Source organism: Anas platyrhynchos, chromosome 5 (assembly GCF_047663525.1).
Source record: "Anas platyrhynchos isolate ZD024472 breed Pekin duck chromosome 5, IASCAAS_PekinDuck_T2T, whole genome shotgun sequence".
NCBI classification, from domain to species: domain Eukaryota; kingdom Metazoa; phylum Chordata; class Aves; order Anseriformes; family Anatidae; genus Anas; species Anas platyrhynchos.
Window position 1 is genome coordinate 16,302,935 of NC_092591.1, and position 27,798 is coordinate 16,330,732.

Below are 27,798 nucleotides of genomic sequence, written 5' to 3' on the forward strand. Positions count from 1 at the left end.
ACTGTTTCACTACTTCAGAGATGACAGAAGTTTAGAAGCATCACCCAGCAGCAGCAGATTTTGGCTACGCTCTCACTTTGATGTGCAACAGCAAAATCTTTTGGGTGATGTCCTGGCAGAAAGGGGAGGAAGGTAAGGAGCAGGAGTGCTGTATGAGCATAAATGCTAATGGGCATCCCTGCAGAGCCAGGAAGATGGGGTTTAAGAGCAGCTTCCTAAACTAGAATGCTGTTGCTGGGGGCTTTGTGTTCACTCTGCAACAGCATCCTCACTTCAGTACAGGGATACCCAACACAAGGCAATGTGGCTTCAGTCTGCACCTGGTGTGAAGCTGTAGCTGCACCAGCTGTCCTGGAATTGGCATGGTTCACGTTTTTCTCTAAAATTTACTCCCTCTATGCACCACTGCTTTAATTCCTTGGGTACAGTGACTATGGTGTAAGTGGGTGTTACTGTAGGTAGTTGTGCTACACTGCGGTAGCTGTTCTGTGTGGTGGTGTTCTCATATACGCTAGGGAGAGAACAGCAAAACGGTGAAAACCCAGGGCTTCAGTTCAGGGTGATTTGAGCGTAGAGCTGGAAGTGAAGCCTCTGGCCACCTTCTGCCCCCACCAGTTTAATGAATTAAATGTCAAGAGCTGCCACCCAGGAGCCCCAGTACCCTTCTGCTTTTTCTCCTGCTCAAACGTGTACCTGCATACAAGATGCCAGCCCTGCACAACGAAGTGAGGGAGAGCTGGAAGCAAAGCTCTCAGAATACCAGGTTTGGGTTGGCCCAGCCCCTGTCTCAGCCTCCCACAGGTATCTCGGCCAGATGGCGACCGTGTAGTCATCGCCCTAGTTCTGCTGGGCTGGATTGTGGATAAAAATAGAACGGCAAAGCAGCATTTCAGAGACCAGACCATGCAGAGTGAACGACTGAACAGTTCTTTATTTTTCAGTTAGATATGCAGTTACAAGTCTTGTAACAACTGCTACAAAAAAGCACATACAATACCCAGAGTTAAATTTAAAAGCAACTAGTCATTTTGCATGGAACAAACCAATTAGCTGAGCCTTTATGCTAGAAAAAGCTTCTGTAAATGAAGTAATTAAAAACAAAAGGGGGAATACTAAATGTGTGATTTTCTTCTAAAAAGTCTCATTAACATGAATAGTTAATGAATAAGCAAAATAGTACCCCATGGCAAACACATCCTCCAGTTACAGAAAGCAAGAGTTAAAAATTATAGCTTTCTTAAAGCAGGGTTTGGGGTTTGTAAGTAAAAACAAAACAAAACAAAAAAACTACATTAGGCTCAAAATAACTTACGGAAAATCAAGATTTAATTGCAGTTAACTGTAGCTTCTTAAAAGTCAGTGAAACCTCCTGTTCCTTGATTATCACAGTGATTATAAAAAGATCATCCATTTTGTACTGTACAAAACACCAGGCTGCTGCAGTGTTTGCAGGAACATTTATGAAGTAGAACAACTTGAAGTAGGCTAGTTTTTAAAATAAAAGCACATTGTAAGTCCTCTTATAAACCCCCCAGCTGCTTACTTTGTAATTTAGTACCTCTTCCTAGATACTGTTTACATTCTAACCAGCAGATAAAGTTCATGTGACAAATTTTTGCATGTAAAACATCACTGTACATAGTTAGAAACAAAGTTTTCGAAGTTATAAAAATGGATACAACGTTTTGCATTAAGTCCAACCTCTGATTTCTCACTTTCCACCTGCTCAGGGCATACTTCCCAGCAGAGCTGCTGTGCAGAACTTCTATTGTGCTATTGAGTTCACATGATACCAACTGACTTTTAGAATGCAGTTTCACCCACCAGGATTACAACCAACAGCAATCATCATTACCTCATGCCTGCTTTACGTTTTAAGTACCCATGCCTCCCTGCAGAAATAAACAAACTTACTTTGTGCAGGGAGCAACTGCCGGTCACCCCAACCAGAAGCAATGACACAGCCCTTCAGAGCAGGAAAGCAACACGCTCCGGCCCTGCACAACGCAGAGCGTGCCCCACACCTGTGCTTTAGGACAGAGGAGAGCTATAGGCACTAAAAGTAAAACAGGTCAAAGGAGAAAGGGAACGAACAGTGGCACAAAGTTCTGTCAACAAGCAGTCCTCCCCCTTGAGGTGAGGCCAACTTTCAAAGAAATACAAGCAAAAACCGCTACTGAAATCCATATAAAAGCAATGTACCTGTTCAGAACACATTCTATGCGCTACAAATAAAGGAAATGAGACAAAATGAAGGTGGAGGCGGTTTCTTGAATAGTTGGATTTTGAGAAGCCAAGTACTAAAAATGCCTCTTCTGTTTGTCAATGAATATTGTGTCCCCAGTTGTCCTTTCAGCCTCAGAACTTCTCCCTCTAACTGCAGTAGTACTGCATCCTGTTAGTCCGTCGTCTTTTTCGTGACTGAAATTCTTCAAAGAAGTGCTGAATGTCTTCTCTTTTAACAACCTATTGCAAACAATAGGAAGCTCAAGTTGTGGTACAATAACCCAATTAAGCAGTTGTTTTTTTTTTCTTAAATGTGTTCCATATGTAATGCACCAAGCATTTAAAAGTATTCTGAAGTCTGTGTGATATGGCTAGCAAACCAGCTTTCCTGCCTTACCCAAAGGAAATGATTAATGCCCAAATTCCATTATAGGAAAATACAGAGAATGAAACAAGCTACCCAATGCTAAGCACCGAGAGCAAAGCTCCTTGTATTTTTAATAGGTCTGGCTACTTGCTTTTATGATCAGAACAATTAACACAAAGCAAGATTTGACACTCGCTTCAGACAGAACACATGCAACTTAGAATGGCTGTTCAGTAAAGCTGGGGCTTAATACTGAGCAAATACAATGCTTGTGTTGATTAATAATGGCAAGCAACTCCTCAAGGAAAACAAAAAACAACACTTTGCCAATATTCCGTCAGTCCTTAAAGACTGAATTTAATCTAAGAACAAAGATTAAGAGCTTTTTCCCAAAATGCTTTTCCTAGAACAACAAAAGTTTCATTGAAATTTGAAAACAGCTCCCAGCACTTTACAGACAGATTTCTGTAAGGTTCCTGTTTTTTCTCAGCACTGCCATTAAATTCCCGTTGAATCAGGAATGTCTCATTTCTACAACAATTCCAAGAGACAGAAAAAATACAACAGTATTGTAATACCTAATACCCTTCAACAGTATTTTAGAACACTTTCTGGAAAGTTGTACAAATTCTGCAAGTTTCTGCTTACCGTTCCCTCATCTGCAAATCTCCTGAGATAGTCGGTCAGTTCTGTCTTTAAGTCGTTGTATTCTGAATGGGGAAGCAAAGCCAAGGGTAAACACAGAAAAAAATACAAAGCTTTAGTTTAACATTGGCTCAAGAAGACAACCTGCTGCACTTCCTCTTGTCATTATTCAGATTTACTTCAGAGAAATCTAGATTTGAACTGGATTATAAAAAAATAAAGCAAAAAGCAAAAGAAGACAAGAAGAAAACAAGAGATGCCTAATAATTTAACAGACCAGCCTGTGTGGTCTGAGCATTTGTCCAGCTAACCTTCAGAGAAACATACTGAAGTTCAGCATGCTCTGCGGGACAGGTGTCAAGAAACAGCCTTCACCCCAGCTTCACATCGACCAGCACTCCCCCAGAAAACAGGAGATGGCCAAAGCAACAGGAAAAGGTATGAAATTTAAGACAGCTTAAGTTAATCTTTAAATATTTAAGTCAGAAGAAATTACCATTAATACCATACCTACAATGTTAAATAGGAGAAGAGTTCCCGCACCATCTAGGTAAAGTCCAGAGAGGACAAACTTCTCTGTAGTAATACTGACTGAGCTTTGCAACCTGTCAGTCTTTTACACACTGATTTCAAACTATTTTTGAAGTAAACTGCAAGACCTCGTTAGCTGTTCACTTAAAACGCTAAGGCAGATCCTGAAAATCAGTATTTTTTTTATATTTACCACAGATGAGCTCTACTTGCTGAACTCTGTTCATGCTGTTCAGGGTGTCCATTAAAGGATCTCTCCTGTCTGTTTCTTGGTCACTGGTACCTTTGTTTTCATAAGCCAAGACAGTGTCATATTCATCTGTCAGGAATGGGACTTCAAGCTCTGAATACATTTTCTAGAAAACAATGCAAAATTTACTTTTAAATTACAAAACTTCTCAGATACAGATGCTCTCTCCCATTCCTTCTTTGCATTTAGTATCACAAATAACAACAATAAAAATAATTAAGTTTTGTCTCAAGCATTTCAGCCATTCCCCCATGATGTCTTCCAAAACAAGACTGGCTTTAAACAGCAGAGAAAATTTGAATGTTTAGAAGCTCCTTCATGCTGCATTAATTCCAAACAATCCAGTGTGTATCTCTATGTCAGGTGGAGGGATTTTTTTTTAGGTGTTTATGTGCAAAGTAAGAACATTTTCACATATTTTTTATCTACAGGCTTTTCTTCCAAGGTTCTTTGGGAGCTCCTCCCTGCCTCCCCCGTTTCAGCGTTTACAATGAAGAGAGAATACATACCAAACAATCTGCACAAGTGCATAATTTGCTTCTCCAGTTTGATGGCCAAAAGGTGGCAGTATCTTTTTTTAAAAATTGCTTGCTCTGGAGTTCTTTCAGCTTGCAGGCTGGTTCTTCACTCTTAGTAACTATCTGAATTAAAAGCAGAGTGTTCAGTGCTCTACAGCTTCAAATAGCCACGCTTCTTTCCAGCACATCACTTCCTTACACAAGATTTTTCTTTTGTCTCAGATACAATTTCATTAAGCAACCTGTATTACTGTTCCATTCACAGAAGGATTCTGATGTGGTTTAGCAGTTTCCACTGGATGTATAATAAACTATTATTTTAGAAGCGCAGTTACAATGCCTAACACCACGGTATTAGAACAAACTGTCACCTCTGTGTCAAGGCCCAGGGGCTCACAGGACGGGGTGCAGGTACCCCAGCTGCAAGCAGCCATTGCACCCTTGTCCCACCTACTGCTCCAGGCACGTCCCGTAGCCTGGGCTGTGCTCCACTGAGACCATATTTCAAGTGTCAGCAGCTGAGGAGGAACACAGACAGAAAGCATTTACCTCCTCACTGAACCTCCGGAGGTGGGTTTTGCCACTAGTACAAAGATGTACAGGACAGAAAAGGCGGGATTTTACCTCCGGACAAGCAGACCCAGAGCTAGTGGATGGTTCGTTGAACTGTTCCGTTTGCTTTTCCTCCTCCTTTACTTCTTGATGTTCTGCTCCACTTTCTTTTTTTATTTCTTTCTTCTGTTCTTCACTTTCCTCAACATTCAGGACAATCCCTTCATCTTCAAGAGAGGTTGCTTTGGTCAACGCAGGAACTAGAAGATGCACACACAAGTGAAAATACCGTGCCAGAAAGTACAGGGTACCACAAACATTCCTTGTGCTGTACATTACAGCATTAAGAACACCTGGATTACCTCACACACTGCAGGATCCTGGATATATTCTACAGCTGTCCAAACACACAGACCTATGTATGAAAAGAACCACTTCCTTTTTCACCACACTCTTCTTCGCCTCTCATACTCATTCTAAACCACTCTTGCTTCACAAAATCTAAAGCCTAGAAGGAAAACGGCATCACAATTTCAGATAGTTCTCTACTAATAAGCTTATCCCTCTTGACACTCCTTGTTCCCCATCTAATAGATTCAGTAGCTGGCATGCACTTTTTGCTGACTGTGTCGGAGTCCTTCGTTTTCTCCAGACACAAGTTTAAAAAAAAAAAGCAAAACAAAGAAGCCCCACTTTTCTAAACATTTACAGACATCTTCAAGCTTTATAAATGGTTTTGCATGAGAAAAAAAAAAAAAAGCTCTTTATCTAAAGAACTGTGCATTACTAACAATGCAGCATACCAAGCACATCACTTTCTGAAGTGTTCAGACCCTCTGCTGCATATGCTCTTAATAAGCAGAATTTACAATTATGTAATTTCAGCTGAATCCTTCAGCAGCACTGCTTTTACCCACAAAATCTTCTTGCTGATGATACTCATTTTAGTCAAAATAACTTAAATATGAAATAAATCCTACCAAGTAAAACTAGCAGTAGTCACGGCTATTAGTCCTAGGCGCACACAAGTGTTTTTATCTCCCAGTAGCCTGGGGTGACTCAACAGGCAAGTGACGCATCTCAGTAAAACCAACTCCGTGACAGAACTATACTAACCACTTCCTTACGTAAAACAAGTCTATGTTGTAATGTCAAGTCACATCTGTTTGCTGTGACACAGCTAGTTACAAAGAAGGAAAACAAAACAAACATGCCAGAAAACAACAACAAACCAACACTCTCCACTGTATTTCTGTCAGAACAAACAGAAACCCAGGTAAGCCAGCTTGGAGTCCTTAAAATTTCCATTGAAATTCCTGTCCCGTGAGAGATGACCAGTTGCTACAAGCAACCTTGAGGAAAACAAGATCATACGAAGCCAGCTTTTTGCACTGGAATCAAGTCATCTGCCTGTCTGATCCCGCAGAGAGCACACACCAGAGACACCTGGTGTGACCACAAACAGCACACATCCCGAGCAGAGCCCTTGCCCCACACAGACCAAGGTTTCACACATCCCTTTCAGGGCACTCTATCGCTTGCTCTTTACTGCTCAGAGCCTCTTAGACTCAGCTGTTTTCCTTACTGTTTCCTTTAAGATACCTCTTCAGGTCTTTGATTCAACTTAGAGATTAAGTTCCTTGAGACAAGTATTAAATCCTTATCAGTCTAGGTGCTAGCACATCTTTGATTAAATAAATCAGTAAGCACCAGGGAATTAAGATTTAGGAATCAGAAATGCCTTTTTTTTTTTTTTTTTTAACAGAACAGTTACTGCAGCCCTGCCTGTTTCGCTGCTGTAGGTGATTGTCCAATATAACGAGCAGCATTTCTCCAACCACTTAAAGAGTATAATGTCATTAATCAACCAACTATGAGAAACATACTAATGAAACAGGGTCTCTGCTGAGTTAATTTTCTTACCTGCTAATTGCGGAGCATAGGCCCATAGGAAATGGCAGTGATTCATGCAGGCCTGGCATACCATTTCATGGAAGTCTCCACTCTCAGGGGGAATTGCACCAAGATGCTGTCAAAAGGAAACAAGGATGCAGCAGTTGAACGTTCACTGCAAATTAACAGATTCAACTCCAGCTTTAGATGAAGTAAAACATCAGCGGCCACCCTATTTTCAATGCAAGCATGTAGTCCTGCTACCTTTCTGCAACAAATATCAGCGTAACAGACCAGAAAGAGTTGACCAAATGCCATGGGAAACAACAACAAAAAAATCTGTCTTCACTTACACACCTTTGTTTAAGACTTTTATTCCTTGTATACACCCAGAAACCCCAGTTCTATCTTTATCTCATTCTGAAACATTACTCTTCTAAACACGGTCCTAAACGTAGCCTATTAAGATACTACCACACACTTTAGACACCTAAATAACTTCCTTATATGTAAAAGATCGTAAGCCTTCATGTCATTCACATACTGGGATCGAGAAGAATTGGGTCCCAAACCTCTCTACAAACCAGTGAGAAACATTTAGGCAATTAAAAGCACTTACCTACTTTATTTTGAGAAAACTTTCTTACAAAGTTCACAGTACGCAGCATAATATTCTTAACATATACATTTATAAAAAGAATCCCGTAGTGTATCTACAGAACCTATAATTGAAGCCAATCATCCTTTTTCCTTCTTTGATCCTGCAACTTCAAACACTTCACTTTCTAACAATTCACAATGGAATTTCACTCATGCCCTTGAAGGCACAAGAGGCTGAACCCTTAATGCTCGTGCATTAAGTAGGACACTCACCAAAGTACTTTAGCTGCTTTTAAAAGATTTCCCTGAAGTTTGTAATCAGGAACCAACAGCGTAGTTTGTTCCTTGCTATTTAAAGTAGCTACAGTTTAAAAAGCGTTCTTCTGAATGAAGAACTATTCAGACAGTGGATAATGATGTGTCTCAGCAAGAATCTTTTTCTCACTGATTTGAATGATTAGAATTTTCCAATTAAAATAATAACTTCTCTAACAAGAGTCTCCTTGTTCTACGGAAGGAGCCTTGAAATAGGTGGAACTCTTCCTAATTATTATTTTTTTTTTTTTTGACTGGAGTGAGCAGCAGTTCAATATTAAAGATTTAATACTCCCCTGCATTGAATGAAAAAAAATACCCCAGAACATACATTATCATCTTTTGAGAACTACAGCACAACTCCCCAAGTAAAGATTACCATACAAACTTACCTGATGCTATTTTATTTCTATGCAAATGGCAATTCTGCTACTTATAGTTTCCTTACCCTTCCATGGAACCAGTCTTCACAAACTATGCACTGGATCATTTCATCTGGAATCTAGATGAATGGTCACGTTATTAGCATTGGTATCAACCTTCAGAATCCTTCACAAGCCTCAAACTATAGTGTTATGCGAAGCCTGCTCAAGTGAACTGCATTTCCCTCCTTGCCCACCCACAGTGAGCTGCCAATAATAAGCAGTTATTGCTTTCCTGAAGTCTGTTTGCTTCCCTCAAGTTCAACAGCACATGTAATTCGTCGTGCTATCAAGACTATGGAAATTCCCAGTTATTATTACAGAACTAGTTTTCCCAGTAGAGCAAGACATTCTCACACCAAAGAGCTAACAGAAGTTAACACGGTATCAGTATCTTTTTTCCTGTGAACAGAAACGCAAAACAGATAAGCAAAAGAAAGATAGTGACATGCACGACATCACCGGGTTTATATAGGGCACGCCAGAAGCCTGCCTGAGCTGTTTGTAAGACAGTACAGTAAAACCTGATTTGTTACAAATCAGTTACAGCATTTATAGCCACTCATAGCACTTCTCAAGATAACGAGAAACACATCTTCTAAGGCAACTGTGTAACTTGACAAACAACAGAGATGACTGTGGCAGCATTTTGTCTTAGCGATGGTTTGTCTTCTTTTTCTGTCTTTAAGGCATAAAAAGTGCTACTATTTAAAAACATGAGAAATTAATTACTCTAAACAGCACATCACATCAAAAATTGACATGGAACAGAAGGTTCTTAAAGTGAGATCTTCCCGAAATGCAGCTCAAGGACCACCCTTTGCATGTTCTGCAAAAATACCATCCACATATTGTTACTACTAGATTTTGCATTTCTTACCTCATCATCAGGATCAGGATAAGGTCTTTTGCAAGTACAGTACAAGCCATAAAAGTTGTCATTGTACTTATTTCCTGAATTCACCTTGCCTTTTTCCTAGGAGGAAAGGAAAAAATTGTTTCGATATACAATGCAGTGAAAAAACAAAAGACAGAAAAAATGGAAATCTGAAAAAAAAAAAGAAAAAAAACAAACAAACAAACAAATCCTGTTCTGCTTTACTTCCCCAAAGCAATCATTATGCACATCAGCCCAAAAATCTAAACACAACGATATTACCCAGACACCGATGCCATACAGTAACCAGTAGGGCACACAAGGAATACTAAAGTTCCAAAGGGAAGAGGAAGAACACACATTCCATATTTGTAACAAATGTATTAAAATCTGTGGTGTTCTTGTGCTACTACTCATCTAAAACTGTTATTTTAAGAGTTTTGATCATCAATTGTGTGTGCCTGCTGCCACTGCAGCAGTATCTGTAGATTTCCCATGCACCTTTCCCTCCAAGTTTTTTTGTGTTTTTTTTTTTAATATCCACACTATAATCCAAACCCAACTTTGTTTAATCCTACCACTGAGGTTACACTGATTTCTTGTCACACAAGCCTCCCTCTATGCCAAAGGACGGTCCAAATTACAAAACAAGCAACTGAACCACAACTGCAGGTAATCCCCTTCCTAAAAGCAGCTAACACAGCTGCAGCCAGGGGACTTCAGAACTGTCCGTAGTTGCAGCCTGAGGCCACGTGCAGAAGGGTATGCATCTTTCTCTTGCTGCTTTGCAAACAGACCATCAGCTGCTTAATGAGCACAAACTGCCCAGCCAGGATGAGAGCACAAGGGCCTAACCGAGTGAAAAAACTGCCCGTTGGGCGACAACCCATAGAATTTATGCTACAAAGAAGCTGAAGGGAAGGGAACCATCCTTTTGATGGCAGCACAGTGTTAACATTCCATAAAACAACTGCAAAAACTGCACCCTGAAAGTCCTTTGAAGCCAGCTTAAAGCTGTTGGGACTCATTACCACCGGCACCACACGTTTCTGGCACTACACTGGCCACGGACAACGAGCAGCTACAGTCACGGACAATGAGGCCCAGCAGCCCCACTCCTCTGCTCACACAGCAGGGTTCAGCCCTTTGGGCCCTCAACTGTTTCACCTCTTGCCGCAATATTCCCACCTCATTTAACTCGCTGGGAAAAACAGCAGCACCACGTGAGCTGGCACTTGCTGCAGCAAGCCACCAGCCTCCTGAGACTCTTCCGAGTTACTTTAATTTTGCTTGCAGGAAGCCAAGGCCTCGACTCACCGGGAGCAACTTGCACTGCAAATTCTTGAACTTGCTGTTTCCACAGTCGCAGCGGAAGTTCCTGGGAAGGAGAACAGAGCATTTCAGAGGTCGGATTCGGCAACAACACCTTATCTTCTGTGCACACAACAACCCCCAGCAGCTGTTTAGCAGCCATAAGAGCACTCTTGCAGCCCGCCCAGGCAGCAGGGCCAGCTGAATATCTGCACAGCCTTGCCACCACCCCAACAGCACTCCCAAAGGCCAGGCCGGCCAAGACAAGCCCCCCACCTCCTCCTCCCTGGGCCACCCCTGAGCACCCATTCCCTGGGGCCAGGCGCTGAGGGGCGTCAGGGCCCCCCCACCCCGTACCTCTTGGTGTAGAGCTCGAAGAGGCGGTGCGAGCCGTGGCACTCGTAGCTGCACGCCAGGCAGATGCCGGCCGGCTCTGCCCCGGGTGGCGTGCAGGTGCTACAGGCATACAGAGCTTGTCGCTTCACCGCGCCCTGCGGGGAGAGACCGGGGTTGGAGGGGCTGGGGGCTATGGGGCGTGGGCTTGGGGCGTTATGGGGTGTTCTGAATCACAGAATTTGAGGGGACCTCACAGAGCACCCAGTTCTGAGCCGCTGCCAGGGGCAGGGCCACCTCCCACCGGGTCGGGCTGCTCAGGGCCCCCTCCAGCCCGGTCCTGCACACCCCGGGGACGGACGGGGCACACGCAGCTTCGCGGGGGGCGTCACGGGGGGCGCTGAGGTGATGCGGAGGAGGGTGGGGGCGTTATGGGGGGGGTTATGGGGGGATCGGGTGCTTGTTAGGGCGTTACGGAGGTTTTGGGGGTACTGTGGGTGGGTGTGGTGTTATGGGGTGCTATGGCTGGGTCTGGGTGTTAGGGAGGGATGGGTGTTATGGGGGGGTCTGGGGCGTTGTGAGGGGTGGGGGTGCAATGGGGGGCTCTATGAGGGGGCGTTACGGGGGGGGGCCATGGGGTGCGCGGGGCCGGCCCCACCTGGGCGTAGCTGCACCGCTCGTGGTCGCTGCCGCCCAGCACGGCCCGCGCCTCCTTCTCCAGCTCCTCGTTCTCGGCCAGCACCTCCGCCAGGGACACCACGGGCTCCTCCGCCGCCGCCCCGGCCCCGCTCCCGCCGCCCGCCCCGCTCCCCGCGCCCTCCGCCGCCGCCGCCATCGCGGGGCCGCGAGCCCGAGGCGGGAAGCGCGCGCGCGGAGGGGCGGGGCGGGGCGGGGCGGGGCGGGGCGCGGGACCACGTGACCCGCGCGCGGGAGGGCGGAGCGGCGGGAAAGCGGCGGCGGCGCGGATTGGCCGGCGGGGCCGCCCGGCGGCGGGGCGGCGGCGCCATGGAGCTGGTGGCCGAGCTGCGGCGCGGCGGGGAGGCGCGCTCCGTGCGCGTGCGGTGCCCGGCGGCAGAGGAGGGGCCGGGGGGACGGCTGCGCGCGCTGCGCCTGGGGCTGGGCGAGCTGCAGGAGCGCCTCGCGCAGCTGCTGGCGCCGCTCGAGCGCCCCGAGGCGGGAACCGGCGGTGAGGCGGGGGGGGGGGGGTGAGGAGGAGGAGGAGGAGGAGGGGGGGGGAGCGGCGGCACCGGCACCCGCAGAGCCCTCACGCGGCCTGTGCGCGGCTTCCGGTAGGCGGCGTCGAGGAGGACGAGGAGGACGAGGAGGAGGAGGAGGAGGATGAAGAGCAGCAGCAGGAGGACGGCGCGGAGGGGAGCGGCGTGCCCGAGGACCCCCCGCCGAAGAGGACGAGGGTGCAGCGGCCCTGACTGAGGCGGCCGGTGGCGGCTCCGCCCCTGCGGAGCTCGGCGGCGCCTCGAAATGACAATAAAAGGAGAAAAAAAAAAAGTGTTTGTGAGGTGCTTTCTGAAAGCCCGGCGGGGCAGCGGGCTGCGGCTGGGTCCCGGGGGGGGCGTCCCACAGGCAGCCCCCCCCGGTCCTGCCTCACCTCACCCCGCCGGGACACGGGGGGCCGGGCGGCCTCGGAGGGCTTAACCGGCCCTGCTGGCTCTTTGAAAGTCAGTGATTCTTTCTGCAAGCACAAGCTTGCCTGCATTTATCTGGAGCAGTGCGAGCAGTTGATAAAGAGGCCCAGCGAGCATACTCGCACCGAAGGAAGTGCTTTATCAAACGGCTCAGGCAACGTTTTGTCTGAACAGCCCGACTGATAAACGTGTCAGAAGGGCTCCTTCGTGTGAGCAGTGCTCGTGGCATCGTGGAGCTGCTGCAGCTGTGAAGCCTGGTACAGAACTGAGAGCAGGGCTTCTCCTCCAGGCCGCAGTCCGAACTGCTCCTCCAACGGTGAGGGCTGTGGAGTCACTATAAAGCAACGTGTCAGACTTAAACTTGTGCTCTCTGTATAAATTGTCCACTGGCAAATCACGGGTTGAAAACCCCTGGTGTGAAGCAGCAAACCCTAACTCTCCTAGGGTAGAAACAAAAGTAGCTGAAGCACCAGTAACAAGGTAACTGCTTTTAGCTGCCAGCATGGACAGGTAATAAAATGCTGCACCTGGGCTCCAGAAGAGATTGATGAGCACTGGGTCAGGAACAGCATTCAAAAAATCATTTGTAGTCCTTATTGTGGCCACAAAACTCTTAAAGAACAAAAGGGGTACTGAAGCTTTGCTGGAATTTAGGTAATTCTAAGCTAGAGGCTTGCCTCTGGTAAGTGTCATAGACCTGGAGCAGGGAACTGACTTTTCTGAGAGCTGCTCCAAGGTAACTAGGCATAGAGAGCTTCAGTGGGACTTGTCAAAAGCAAGCCTACTGCACACAGACCGGGATTTCAGTGTATGACAGCCTGTTACAGCTTTGGAAAACTGAATTTGCTGGTTCAGACAACTGAGGGTTGATTTTAACCTCAGTTCAGCCTACAGAATAAGTACAGTGTTTTTACAAAAAAAATAAAAAGCTTAAAACCTTTAAGTGTGATACTTATTAGGCACCGACTGGAAGTAGTGCCATCATGCCTGGTAACCATGCCAGGTGCAAGGCTTCCCCAGTTCCCAGCAGACATTCCCTTGCTTTCAGTACAAGGACTCGAACGGAACGTTATTCCCCAGCGCATCCCAGGTAATTCCCACTCCTTCTGCCTTAAAAGTTACCTTACACGCACGCTGCTCCAGAAATCAGATTCTTTCTGAAACAGAGTGATCCAGTGGTGAGCACACGCTGATCGTGCATCTTGACGTGTGCTAACTGTGCTAGCAGCATGAAGAGCCGAGCAATAGAGAGCCTTTCTGTGGCTGCAGCATGTTCTTTCTTTCCAGCACAGGCCGATACTGCAGGGCTAGCTTGAAGGAGAGCCAGAGATGAGTTGGCTCTTACAAATGAACTGATGGTTACTGGACTGCTTTCGTTCATTAAGTCATGTTGAAACGAGCTTATCATCCAGGACTGGTACATAAAATGTATTTTTTTAACTACTAGAATAATAAACAAGCTGAACCACTAAACCACCAGAGAGCATTCTTTTAAGACAACAATGGACAAGGCAAGAGAAAATTAAAGGGCAGTTAATAGCACATATGCTGCACAAGCTGGAGTTTGGTTCCAAGGGTAACTTAATCCTCATATTTTTAGCTAAACCGAAAAGCTTGCAGCTGTGCTGGGCTGCCAGAAGAAACATGCTTCATAAGAATCACGTTTTATTGCAGCTTACTGATGGCCAAGTTCGAAGGGCTGCAGCCTTCACTTCAGCTCTTCATTGGACCTGCTCTCCCACTGGCTCGGCAGTACTTACAAAACGTGGCAGAGATTCTCCTGAGGTGGGCAGGTACCACCAGGCGAAGGTACAGCAGTTAATGAAACTGACGCTCCAGACTGCCCAGAAGTAACACTCCAGCAGCCTGACAAAGCTTGATCTTGTGACACAGCCAAAAAAAAAAAAAAAAAGCCACAGGGTAAGCGACACAGAGATAAGTGTTAATAAACCTTGTTACAGCTACTCACTTTCTTGGCAGGGAAAAAAGAAAAAGCTCCAAATGACTGCTAAGCTAGTAAAGGTTAATTCTTTTTCTCAGAACTTCATCACTGCCTCTATTTTGACAGCTTCTGCTTTAGAAAGCTGTTTCAGTCTGAGGTAAATCATTTTAAGTTAAAAGAGTATGAGTAAAAATAGCTTTTCCACCTCTAAGCGGCAGTTGTAGCAATTCATCTTCTCTGTCCACTTGGAGAAAAGATTGGTATGAGCAAGTTCTGGTGTGAGCACGTCTCACATCTTTCAGTAATTCCATCGCTGTAGAAATGGATGTTATTGTCATTTGCAATCAAGAGCTAATTGAAAAGTACTGCAGTCTTCTAAAAAAGGTTGTAAAACCAAGCTCAATTAGCCCAAAAGCTTTTACATTACATCAACTTGCGTTGCAAGCAATGATCCACAACTGAGAATTAGCTTTGACACTACCTAAAAATCTTCACAGTAATCAAAGTAATTTCACTACCTGTTGTACAAGTAAAAAGCAATCGTTATTTTTTCTTTGTTTACTCTCTTGGTGATGCTTCACCTGTTTATTATCTTCCACTGGTGCCAAAAATGCTGGCAAAAATGCTTTTCTCTTCTAGTCTTGTCATGCAGTATTCCCACATGCTGCTTAAATAGTTTATTTCTTTCCATTGCTGCTTCCCACCTCAGGCTCAAATCCTTACACACATGGCATTGGTCTGAACTAGTTCGTGCATCTCTCTGTAGTTTGGTGTAAAGCTCACGCTTTTAGACAGCTTTAATCTAAAGCCAGGCTTCTGATGGAGAAGTCTGCAAACATGAGCCACCGTTCCGCAAGCCACTGCTGCACCCAGCACGTGCTCCACATCCCGCCTTGGCTCATCGCATCAGATGTGCTGATGAATTTGCTAAAGGCCATATGGTTGCACAACACTAGCTCAGACAGTTCTCCCTATCGCTTTCTATTTTCAGTGCTTCCTCTTACGATGTTCTTCTTTTAATAGACACATCATAGCAACTTCTCAGTTAAAAAACTACAGCAAGTTAAAAAAAAAAAAAAGTCTAGACAGACATCTCCCTGTTACACTGAGGTAGAGAAATGGTGAAGGGATTCAGTTTCATCCATCTATCCACAAAAATTCAGGCTACAGCCAAGCAATTGGGACACGGAGAATAAAAAGACAACAAAAGTGATCAAACACTCACGGAGGGAAGGACAGGGGAACAATAAGCTATGGCAGCTGACTGCCAGCACTGCTTTCTAACAGCAAACGTACACAAGAAAATGCCGTTCATATTTATCTGCATTGACAGACTTCTGTTTATAAACATTGAAAAGTTTTTATTTTATAGATAAATAAGATGATGATTTTTAGAGTTAAGAAACAACACAACTTAAAAGCTCTGACTCCAAAAGATACTAGAAGTCAGAGTTTATACTTTATTCTTACTCCAGCATATTAGGATGGCAGCTTCCTCCTTTTCATATTGCACTTAGAACTTAAAACCTTCTTGTAAAGGCTACATTGTGTTTTCGGGTCCTAGCACCAATGCTGGCATTTGAAACCACAGCCTGGAAATATCTCCAAATGCAAACAGAAAGTTTAAGGTGTTGTAACTACCATGCTTGAACATAACAACACTGAAAATAGTGTTCTTTCCACAGCTGGAGAAAGCCGATAGGCTCCAGGATTCCCTTACAGTAGTCAGAAGCGGATTAGCATCTGTGATGATTCGGTACTGACAATCACGTACAATCAAAACGGTAACTGAGAAGTTTAGCTCATAACGTTTAGGGCCTGCTACTTTCCAAGTCCGTATTTTGCACTGTTTTCACATTCAGGTTACTTTCACATTGGCTCAAAAACGTAGTTATACTATGAAACAAAAAAGGAGAAAAGAAAGAACAGATTTGACATCATTCAAAATACATGATCCGGTAGTTAGGATTAAATGATATACCAAAATAGCACTGGAAAACGGGCTGAAACCAGGGTAAGAAATGTCAGTGGAATTTCAGAATGACTGAGGAAAAACTGTATTCACTGCAGGAAGGAGAATGTATCTCACTCAAATTTCTGGAAGAAACATAGTATCTGTCTTACAACAGGCTTAGAGCATCCCCCAACCTATTATCAGTTCACTTTCCCAAATTTGAAGTTTTGTTAATTCATCAGCGCTCACAGAGCATGTTTTTACATGTCTGGAGTGGAAATTTGAATGGCAGTAAACTCCAATCGCTTTTTATCAAAGCAGATTCCTATAGGTAGGAGAAGGCAACACTTAAGAACCACATTTTGTGCATGCTACAGCCCAATGCCAGCACAAGCTGCTTTTGACATCATAGGGAAAAAGCGTAAAGCACCAGCCTCCGGGCCTGTGCCACCCCTCACTGCCTGCCTGCTACAGCGTGGTATTCTGGTCACTGGGGGAGAAAAAAAAAAAAAAAAAAAAAAAGTATGATGCCACAGACAAAAAGTACCTTTTTCTCTTTAAAGATTTGCACATACTTTATTCTTTGCTTCCTGTATTTCCTAAATTTATTTTTTAAAAATTCCTTAAAAACCAGCACTGATGTAGATATGGATTACTTAAAAGAAAAAGCAAAGAATTGTGCTAAGTGCAACTTTTATAATCAAGTTTGATTTTTTGTCCTTTTACATTTATCACAAAAGAAGCATCTGTTCATTGATTTTACTCCAAGGGAAAACAAAAGTCTTTTTTTTTTTTGCACAGGAGTAAAGTTATGGACCAGAAACTTATTTCCCCACAGAACGTTTCAGATGGAGTGTAGCAATTTTGCATCATTAAGGCAAAATGAGGAATATTTCCATCAAGTGTCACACAGGGCTCTCCCACTCAAGTCACTTGGATATACCCATACTTTAAAAAACTTTTGTAATTATTTTTTTTTAAATAGAAAACAGTCACTGTTCATTGCTTAACAGTTTGAAAGAAAAGGCTCTTTGCAGCCTTCACTCAGAACTTCAGTCTCGTGATTAGATCAGGCGTACGCAATTGCTTCAAAACGGCTACGGAAACTAGAAATTAAGTGTCAATCAGCTGTAATCTACTGATCTGATTAGAGGCCTTCACAAATGTTTGATGACGATTGCAAATAACAGCCAAGCAGATAGGAATGATGCAATAGCCAACAGTTTTGGGGTCAGCTCTCGTACAGGAATAGAGGAACAAGAACATCTGTAAATACGGTATTAAAAAGATTATAGTCCACAGCCAAAAAGGCAAGGATAGCAGTCGTACTTTTAAGGAGTGCGTCCATGTGGTTCCTTCCTGTGGTTCCTTGGGATGTTGCTGAATGTGCTCCAGTGCTAGTTTGTTGTAAGTCTCATTGATTTCAAAGACATAATAAAAAGCTGCAGCACTTGCTAGCAAGTACAACCCCACACCAATCCATCCCATCCTCTGGCGGAAGTTCATCATTCTCCATGCTCTGCACCTGTAGCAAAACAAGAAGTACATTTTCAGTACAGTGTGGAGAAGGGGGATAGAGGTGATGCTTGATTTTCATATGGTAACTTTTATAACTTTCCCAACACACCAGTAAAAAAAAAACAAAAAAAAACGTGCACACATTTCTAAATAGCTGAGTTTAGCGCCTGCTAGGTAGTAAGTTCTGCCAGGCTAAAGTCAAGTACTGAGTTAACAGAACAGAAGTTGTGAATCGGCTAAGTTATTCATCCAACCTGCTACCAGTGATTCTAGCCACAGAGTGAGGCTATATGAGACTTTCCATAAATTCAGAATTTCTGTACAGCTCTTTTGTGTCTAAAACAAACATGCTGCTAGCCAGTTAGTAACTGGAGCATCACTACTCGTTTGCAGCGCACCAACATCCAGTTTAATTAAACTTTAGCTGAGTGCCCATCAAGGAACCCTATAAAAAAAAGATGTTTTAAATTTACACATGAGAAGATACGTACTAAAGCTGTGTACTTGTACCCATTTGCGCACGTGAGGATATGCACTACAGGGTGTTACATGTAACGTACTGTATTTCTGCTCTACCTGGGGAAACAGTTGCACTACGCCTTCTGGAGGAAAGGAGGAGAACCTGGGTATTAGTAACCGACTCCTTGCAGAACAAACCAGACACCCATCAACTGATCCCCCCACACACACACACAAAAAAGCACAGTAATTGAAGCTACACACGCACCCCACTGCGCTCAACCTTTAGCTGCTTTAAGATCGCTGGCTGTATGGGTCTAAGTGACTTGAAGCCTTCTTGAAACCAGCCACAAGCACACTAGCCAAAGCACCTTCACTAATAGCAAAGTTGTTGCTTTCCCTCAAGATGATCCCTGGGCAGGGCAGGGCGAGCCACCGCTCCACTGCAGCTGCTCAGAGCTCTAGCAGGCACAGTTACGCAGCCGTAGACCATCAGAGCCTTTCCTAAGAATTTTTGAGAGGATTAAAGTCAATTTTTGGAGAACTGTTCTAAACAAAATATATCACGAGCTAGTTAGTGGTTCTAAATATACTAGACAGTGTGCACACAGAACTGTAACTATTTATTTATTATTTATGCACACAGAACTGTAACTATTAACAGAATTATGCAAGAGTTTAACACCACTGACACCAAAGCCATTGCATCTTTTTGGATTCCCCCTTCCCAAGGCCAAATTAATCTTTCTGGGCACCATTCCCCAAAGACTTTCTGGCTTTCCACGTCCTCAGCCCTGACCTGGCAGGATCTGGGGAAGCTGCTCTGGCCCTCGCGCTGCCTCGCTTCAGGTGGCTGCCACAGCCGAACGTGCAGGGAAACACCACAGAAATCTGTTAGTTTTGAGGCATATTTGTTTAGCTTATACTTCTATATAAGTTAACAGTATGCCAGCTTTGTAACACACTGAGTTAATACGTTTGGTTAGACGATGTAGAAACACCTAAGAAGCTGTTTGGGTAAGTTTTTCCCCAGCGGATCTTTAAGCTCCAGAGTGCACATTTACCCCACAGCTGAGCCGTGAGGCGTTTTTTCCCAGAAGTTAGACATATTTGAGAAGGCTGCCAGCACTTCACACTAAAATAAAATAAAATAAATAAATAAATAAAAGCTTCCCAGGGAATGCACCGAGTCAAAGCCCACACCCCGTTAAAATCGCAGCAAAGTGAAGCAGCGCACCGTGAGGGGATTCCTGCCGGTACCGGGGGGGCAGCGCTGGCCCCGGGGCACCCCGCGCGGGACGGGCCCGCTCCGCCCGCTCCCCACCTCCCCCCGGAGACGGCTTCTACCTCAGCTCCCCGCGCCCCCCGGGGGGCTCCCCCCGTGCCCTCACCTTCCTCCAGCGGAGAAGCAGGGAGCGGGAGGGCGGCGGCGGGCGGCCCGCTCCCCTCAGCCCGCGCCGCCGCACCGGGAGGCGGCGGCTCCCGCCCAGCCGCGCCACCGCTGCCGGCCCACTGCCATCGCCGCCCGGCCGGCCCGGAACCCCGCCGCTTCCGGCATCGGGACAACCACTGCCGGGGCGCGCCCGGCCGCATCCGAGGCGGGGCGAGGCGAGGAGAGGCGCGGCGCGGCGCGGCGGGGCGGGCACTGGCCGGGCGGCGCGTTGGCCGGCCGCCATCTTGGCTCGGGCCCGCGCCCCGCCGTGCCGGTGGGGGCCTCGCCCAAAATGGCGGCCGCTCCGCCAGTACCGCGCCGGGGAGGGTCGCAGGCCGCTGGTCTCACACAGGGGCTGCTCGGCGGGGGGGGAGCCCCGGTGGCAGAAAGTAACAAAATGCTGGTGGGGGGCAGCGTGTTGTGGAACAGCCCCTCCGGTGACAACGTAGTGTGCAGCAGCAGGTGTTTATACATAAATGCCTACTGCTTGCACATTGCTGCTGAATTAAATTGTTAGGAAAAAAAAATCACAGGGAAAAACGTAAGCCAGAAAGTCTTCTAAATACCTTCTCCGGAGATAGTCAAGGCCCACCTGGACGCCTACCTGGGCAGCCTGCTCTAAGGAACCTGCTTTGGCAGGGGGGTTTGACCCGATGATCCCTCCAGGTCCCTTCCAACCCCTACAATTCTGTGATTCTGTGATTAAATTGACCAAAAAATGTGTGTTGTCACCTCCATATGCTTCACCAGTTTGCATCCCAATCATGGTTGGAAAGTGTTTAGAATGTGTTTCAACATCTGAATTCAATAACTGGTTAACAGGTTTCCTGCGCTAGTTAAAACAATTCAGGAATTGCATAGCATTGCACGTAAAATGTAAACTTTTTTCTTAATTTTTTAATATACCACAGTCATAAATAAACTGCTGTTTCCTAATTCTACTTATGCTCCTTTCTGAACACTTCCTAATACTACTTATGCTTTTTTTTTTTACACATCTTACGCTTCTTTCTGAACTGCTCCATACACTGAATTTACTGTGACTGAAATGTATTTCAAATCCATTTCGTTTGTCAGCGCCTTGACTAATGCTCAGTTTGTGTTGGAAGTGTCTGGCTCGTTGGCAATCAGCATCAAATTCTGCTCTCTAGTTGGTGATCCAAATCATTAAAAAGGAAATATGGAGAGATGAGAAGATAAAAGTGATGTTATAGAGAAACAGTATGGCCACAATTCACACACACCCAGCTATAATTAAAAAGAAGAATAACAGAAAATTTTAAAAGGGGCATCGAATGCAAGATATTAAAGCAATTACTTATGGGGGGGGGGGGGGGGGAGTAGGGGGTAAATATATACACCTAGTATTTTCTGCCATTTTTCTTGGGGGACATAGTAGGTTGTTGTTTTTTTTTTCCCCTCTCTTTTTTTTTTTTTTAAGACAGTATATATAGCTTCTGCAAAATCAGTTTTAGGATGGCTTGTGCTATTATGCTCGATGTTTCAATGAAAAATATGTTAGAAAGTAGTGTTTTGGATTATATCCCAGATAGATGAGGACTAAGTGTATGGTGCTGCAGTTGTCATTGGAAAAAAATGACACTGTTGAGAAGAACCCACAACTAAAGGCTCAAAGTCCATCTCCTCGGTCACTTTGAGGACCACTAGATGGTGCTCAATACCAAAGACAAAGCCAACCTTGCACTGACCAGGAGTCACCCAGCCCGACTCCCAATTCAGAAGAGGTTTTGTGCTTAACCTCAGTTGAATTATCTTTCATGAAGTTTAAATGAACTCTTAGTGTAGTTCTAATGAATGGTGTTGTAGATACGAGTAACCACATAGAGTTGGGATGTTGTTCAACATTAAATGCCCTTCTTACTTGTATTTATTTCTTTCTTACCTGCCTGCAGGTACTAAAATCCCAGGTGATCCAGAAGTAAATAGAGTTTTCCTGCTGGTTGCTTTATGCCTGACTGGCCTTCTAATCAAGCACGGCTTTCTTGCATCATCTTATATTGGTGTTAGAGTGATGGGTAGTGATGGGAAATTGAATAGCTGCTGCATAGAGCCCATTTCCTTAAAAATGCTGACCTAGTTGTTAAAAAGGAAGGTTTCAGTGAGAACAAATATGTGACTGTGTGATTGGCTTGGCAATGCTGAGCATAAAGCCCACAGTTGCACTTAAGATTCTGAAGAAAAAGGATTGAAATCTATGGTTTATTCATACTTAACAAGTCTGTCTTCTGAATGGTTAGAATTGGAAAGGGAAGATGACTTAGGATTTAATGTGCTTCATTTATTGGTCTTTTCTTCTGTATTAATCATAGGCCTGAAATTATGGCTTTGAAGAGAAAGATTTAAAGAATTTGGGAATCTGCCACAGCAAAAGCAAGCTGCTTTTGAAAGTAGAGGTGTAGCATCAGAGAGAGTGATTTGTACTATCTTTGGGCTAGACCTCAATTTCTGTAAACTCAGCATTATGCTTAACCCTTAACACAGTATGAGAAGGGACACAGCAAATAGCTGCTGATATTTTTGATTGTTTTGTTTTTCCCCAGACTGCTGTTGGGAGGAGGGGGGGAGGAAATCAGAATTAATGGAACAAGTAGAGTCTGTTCTCAGCTTCAGAGGGGTTTTAAGTCACCAGGGCTAGTAACAATGCAGGGAGAACAACTCATTCTTTCCATATTGAAATATCAACATTTATAGAGTGAGACTCAAATGATTAATACTCAGGCTGCAAACAAGAGGAGAAAATTGTACTAGCAACAGGCATAAGCTACTGACTACCAAGTAGGTTCATACTGATAAGAAAACACTGAAGGCAAGCTAGGAAGTTGGTCTGAAGGCGAAGATTCAGGTGAACGTGACCTATGGTTAAGCATAGCCAGCACTAAGCTAGAGGCTCTTACAGCTCTAGTACAGTCTGAAGGCCCAGGGCTCGGCTTAAATGGGGCTCCTGAGCCCACAGGCAGGGGGCAGGTGAGGCTTTTGGGCTTATTAAGGCCTGTTAGTGTACTTGGGACCCTGCCAAAGTACTTAGGACAAGTGAGGGCTGACAGAAGGAAAACAAAAGAGTTGGTTGTAATCTTTGCATCAAAACAAAGTTTTCATGCACAGTGTTAAATTAAGGTTTTAACCAGGCTTAGACTTGGGCCAAAGTAGAAGAGCAAATGTAGAAGAGATCGTTCCCAAACCAAAAGTAGATGGGCTTCCAAATGGAAGGTAGAAACTGAAAGGAAAAATGCACCCTGCATAATTTGTGTGGATAAAGATTTGACATAGTTGTAGGTAGGGGTTACTTATTGACAAGTAACTAAGAAGTGAGAAACTAATTACAGAAACATACAGAAGGCATTTTTCTCAAGAACACATTAGTACTGTGTTCGTAAAGAAATACAGAATAAAAAGATTTTTCAGTGAACCTTGTGTAACACACAAAAAACTAAGGGTGCATGTTTATAAAAGGAGAATGGTTCTAGTTTTCCTTTTTTTTTTTTTTCCCAGAACAATATTTATACTGGTCATATGAATTTTTATCAGCAAGTGAATGAAAGCCCAGTGTTTTTGCAGCTCGTGGAGTTTTTGTTGTCTATTACATGTAGTTGCTTTGAATTTCAGAGTATCCTGTTGTGGTGCGGTAACTTGTTTTGATCGGCTACTTATACTATCATCTGTTGGGAGACAGAAACATAGGTTTCTCTCAGTTTCATACACTTTATTTCACATTTTATGAACCCTTATTTTTTATTTTATATCTTTTGTTTCTTCTGAAAGTCAGACAGTCTTTTTATTCCTTTTTTTCCTTGAGTGGTTGTTTTGTCTTTACTGTTATCTTTCTTTGAATTTCTCTGTTGGAAGCATCTATTTTCTTATGGGGGTAGTACATCAGTATTTTGGAAGCATGTAAGGCCCTTTTAAATAAACTGGCATTTTTATATTTTATTTCTTCTCATTCTGAATTCAGATATTATGTTTGCTTGTTTTGGCTATGTTGATCACACGAAGCAGAGATCCTCAGTGAACTGTATATAATCCATGGCGATCTTTTCCTGCTTTGACTTGCTTTTTATGCATTGAAGTGCAGGGACCTCCTGTTACCTCGATTGTCTCATCCTGAAATTCTGCTCTAGCATTTGTTTCTTTATAGCAGACACATCTAAGTAAAGCTTGTGGCAATCCTATTATCCAGGTTCTCTGAAATACCAGACATACTTTGTTCTGTTTGTCTAAAATTATTCCAGAAGTATTTACCATCTTTCCAACAAACTCTGCCTTTTTGATACTTACAAGTAAAATACCTATGTCATTCTCCTAAACATCCACAACAACATCAGCCAAAGGTAGAATTACAGAATGCTACTCTTTGTCAGAGTGTCTTTAAAGAACTGGGTCTTTTATGAAGAGGGGCCTTGGCCTTTTGGCCTTTGCCTTTTAGATTGAACTTTTAGGTTTCATTACAGTGATACTCCTTGCTCATTAGTTACCACTGAATATAAGCTTTACCTTTCCATCTTCTGTGGTAAAAATAATTGCAGCAAGAAAGAGATTAACTGTTTGCTTTTTCCTTATGTTTTCAGCCAATTTCAAAGTGTCTCAAAAGTTTAACAAGAACTGACAAAACATACCTAAAGAATACCATCAGAGATAGTTGGTGACTGAGTATTTAAGCAGAGGACAAATATAATTTATGCAGAAGCAATGCAGGTATTGGTTTCACAACTCCATCAGTATGACCCAACCTTGTACTGATCTGGAAAGAAAGAGAGCAAGCCTGCAGAATTTCTGCCAGAACAGTTTTCAGCTAGAAACTGCATTTCAGCAAAACCATTATTCATTACAGTTTATTGATGTTAATTAAATCTACACAAATAATATTCAACAAAAATTTACTTCCAAGACTGCCATTAAACTGCTGAGAAATCAGAATCTACTCTTCTGGGATTTCAGCTAAGGTCTCCTCGTGCTGCCAGAAAAGAACAGTTATTGAATTTCCATGCTGAGTTTGCTGCTGCCAACAGGTTTGTTCATATAAACAAGTTAACTGAAAAGTCACCCATGTTAGGAAGAAAAACAGTTTTGAAAACAGGGGTCTGGCAGACCTAAATGCCAGCCTCTGCCATTTGGCCTAAAAGAGTTACTTCTCAACTACCAACAGGGGAAAAAGAAAAGTAAAAAACAAAAATCTTTTTCTGTGAAGGTGACTCTTTAAAGCGTATGCACTGTCCTTCTTTCTTCCTTCCGTATACACATTCCAAGAGAAACATCTGACCACCTGACGGGGTGACAGCTCTGTCCTCATTAGAAGAGGTTGGGATGATACCCTTGGTGGTTTGCTTTGGTTTTTGTGTTTGTGTGTTTTTTTTTTTTGTCTTCTCTGTTACCTTTTTGTTGTTGTTGTTTTTGTTTTTCCAAATTCCCAGTAATAATCTTTTCTTCTGTGATGCTTTTGTGCAGGATGTCAATAATACCATGGAATGAGTTCATAGAATGAGTTTGAAGAGATATAGTTATTGTCTCTCCCAAGCTGCCCTGTTCCCAGGCTGTGCCTGTCTTTCTTAGACAGAACTATGTGCAGCAGGGAGTATCTATATTTAGATTCTCCTAAAGCATAACTTTCTGTTACTAGACAAACAGTGAAAGAGCACAGTTCAGATCAGTCTTTTTCCCACATTCAAATTTTGTTCACAAGGATCCCAGCTTTTTTGCATAGATCAGAATAGAAGTTGTGTGTGGGGGGGTGGTAGGTAGAATATTCTTTGAGATTCGATGAATCTAAGCTTTCATTCTAGAAAAAAACTGTGTTTAGAAAAAAAAAAATGTGTTTTATGTGTTTGTCTGTCTTCTCTTAGGAACTTCTTCCCTGTGTCCTGTTACAGCTTGGGAATTAGCACATATTTATCAACTCCTAAAATGCACTGCAAGAGACATAGACATCCATCCACATGATCTGAGGGTTGATACCTTCTTAGTCACAGAAATGTTTGCATACAATATAAAAAAAAAAAGAACTCCCACTTCCCTGCAGAAGTATCAATATCTTCTTTTTTTTTTTTTTTTTTTCCAACCTCATTTTATTTGGTTCTTAAAAGCTTTATTATTTCTCATTTTCTAGGATAATCAAATCACCTAGTATTTAACCACTTCATAATGTTTTATTAACAGAAGATTCGTCTCACTGTTTTGTCTCTCAACAGTACTATTTGTGGTTTATTTTCAAAACTGTTCTACCTATATTCTTTGTTCATACTTTATACTTTAAACCCACAGTTTAGTTTTTTTGGGGGGATATAAGTAATGGAAAGGGTTGTGTTGGGCACTTGAGGGTAACTGGTGCCTCAAAAAGTCACAGTCCTGTTTATTAATTCTCTTTATTTAGTCTAACCGAAACTGACAGCTCTTACTCTTCTGGTAATAGGTTCCGTGTTCTAGTTGCCTGTGGAGCTGCCTGCCTGATACAGTAGGTGTCTCTTCCAGACCCCTGGTGACTTGGTCTCTGCAGTATTCCTTCATGGTCTTCACAGAAAGAAAATCTAAACCTGGATGAGTAACAGGCTTGTCCAAGGCAACAGAAAGCCTTAGTCAGAGTCAGGCTGAATGACAAAAGTACCTGATGGCGGTTCCTAGCCTTAGACCTGGAGAGCGCCTTGTTATGCTTTCAAGGGCACTCAGAGCTGTCAGCTCAGGTGAAAGGCCAGGGCAACTGCCAGCATCTGGAACGGCTTTCATATAAATTTCATCATCTGGGAGTAACTGAAGGGCTCCTGTTGTTATGGACTTTAGTGGAAGATAAAAGCAAGCTCAGTTCACTGTAGCTGAGAGGTGGTTTATTATGTAAGACACCTTCACCTCGTTGTTTAACTGAATTTGTCTTTTTCTGAAGCACGTGCTAGAGGCCTGTACCAGAAATTGTCACGGGGTCAGACCCCAAATGGAGCCATTTGAATGGAGATGTTAGCAACAGCTGGTGGTTACTCTCAAAGGGAGAATTTTGTTCATTTATTAGTTAGTGAACATTTTAACTTCATTTAACAAAAACACATTAAGCAAATTTTTCAAACAAAAGGTATTATGGTTGTTTTTTGTTGATGTTTTGTTTGTTTTCCTCACTGTGCAGAGTTTGTAAGCTGATACTCCTATATGAAATGAAATTTCAGGCCGTGATGTCTACATCAGCTCTATCGTTATCATAAAGCTCCAGGTGAGTATTTAAATGTCTCCATCTTAGCACACATATTGCTGCATTTGTCGACTCAGAGGTGATGTATCTGCTTTCCCACACATATCTGTGTTCTGTTTGCCTTATACCAACAGAATGTAAACATAACCATGACAATACGGAGGTATTTACAAGGTAAAGAAATATGCTTGTAGGAGATAACAAATACAAGTGGATCCAAAGCAATGCTTGCTCCCCACAAAAACGTGTTTAGCCTCAATGTCTTGCTGAGTGTGTGTTTCTGCACTGGTTTGTGTAATAGGATGTACAGTACCTTCCTCGCAAACGGTGCCTCAACATTGTGCAGAGCTCATTTGCATTATGCTCACAGTGTGCTGGGTAGCTGTCACCAGCCGAAGTGTTTCACCAGCAAACTGCAGTAATGCAATGCCGTGCAGCACTGATACTGTTTCAGTGGATTGTGATACAGCCTAAAAGCTATCCTAATTTTGGTATAGAAGCAGAGAAGTTACAATCTGGAGTTTTTTCACTTTCAGTTCTTTCCCTTGTCTCTTTTTCACTAGGCAGTCAGTATTATTTTCAGGCTGTTTTGCTTTCATACACATTTTCAGAGTGCTCCTGATAACAGCTCTGGCAAAACAGCCTCACAAACAGCAGAAAGTCTTTAGTCTGATAACCACCACGATGCCACACAGAGGGGGGGGATGAGAGTAAAATCAAGCAAACTGATATTTGGGTGGCTTTGCACAGTAAAAATGTCTAGAAACTTAGTCAGCAAGCACTGGGCTAATGGGTGTGAATAACCACACTAACCTGGGAATATGAAG

The 27,798-nt window shown here is 43.6% G+C and overlaps 2 protein-coding genes across 3 annotated transcripts; both read right to left on the reverse strand.

Moving 5' to 3' along the window:
* Positions 1–906: 906 nt before the first annotated feature.
* Positions 907–11,731, reverse strand: UBR7 (ubiquitin protein ligase E3 component n-recognin 7). Its single transcript, XM_038179092.2, has 11 exons — positions 11,499–11,731; positions 10,865–10,998; positions 10,514–10,574; positions 9,200–9,295; positions 8,346–8,399; positions 7,013–7,118; positions 5,162–5,349; positions 4,529–4,660; positions 3,963–4,125; positions 3,242–3,303; positions 907–2,466 (listed from the first exon to the last, which is right to left on the reverse strand). Exons 1-11 carry the CDS (start codon positions 11,673–11,675, stop codon positions 2,374–2,376), a joined length of 1,266 nt encoding a protein of 421 aa, XP_038035020.1. The 5' UTR covers positions 11,676–11,731; the 3' UTR covers positions 907–2,373.
* A 4,108-nt stretch (positions 11,732–15,839) lies between these two features.
* On the reverse strand, positions 15,840–21,711 carry LYSET (lysosomal enzyme trafficking factor). 2 transcript variants are annotated; one of them, XM_072038360.1, is made up of 2 exons: positions 21,692–21,711; positions 15,840–17,904 (listed from the first exon to the last, which is right to left on the reverse strand). In XM_072038360.1, exon 2 carries the CDS (start codon positions 17,886–17,888, stop codon positions 17,493–17,495), a length of 396 nt encoding a protein of 131 aa, XP_071894461.1. In that variant the 5' UTR covers positions 17,889–17,904; positions 21,692–21,711; the 3' UTR covers positions 15,840–17,492. The 2 variants fall into 2 exon arrangements, with proteins under 2 accessions (XP_071894461.1, XP_027314526.1); XM_027458725.3 differs by lacking the exon at positions 21,692–21,711 and adding an exon at positions 19,748–19,945.
* Between the last annotated feature and the right edge of the window lie 6,087 nt (positions 21,712–27,798).

Bases quoted from the DNA above. Each gene is read 5' to 3' on its own strand.
- UBR7 (XM_038179092.2), bottom strand. From the start codon at position 11,675: ATGGCGGCGGCGGCGGAGGGCGCGGGGAGCGGGGCGGGCGGCGGGAGC. The intron at 10,999-11,498 runs GTGGGGCCGGCC...CTCTCCCCGCAG, and splicing joins AGCGGTGCAGCTACGCCCAG to GGCGCGGTGAAGCGACAAGC. The intron at 2,467-3,241 runs GTAAGCAGAAAC...TGTTTGCAATAG, and splicing joins GATTTGCAGATGAGGGAACG to GTTGTTAAAAGAGAAGACAT.
- LYSET (XM_072038360.1), bottom strand. From the start codon at position 17,888: ATGATGAACTTCCGCCAGAGGATGGGATGGATTGGTGTGGGGTTGTAC.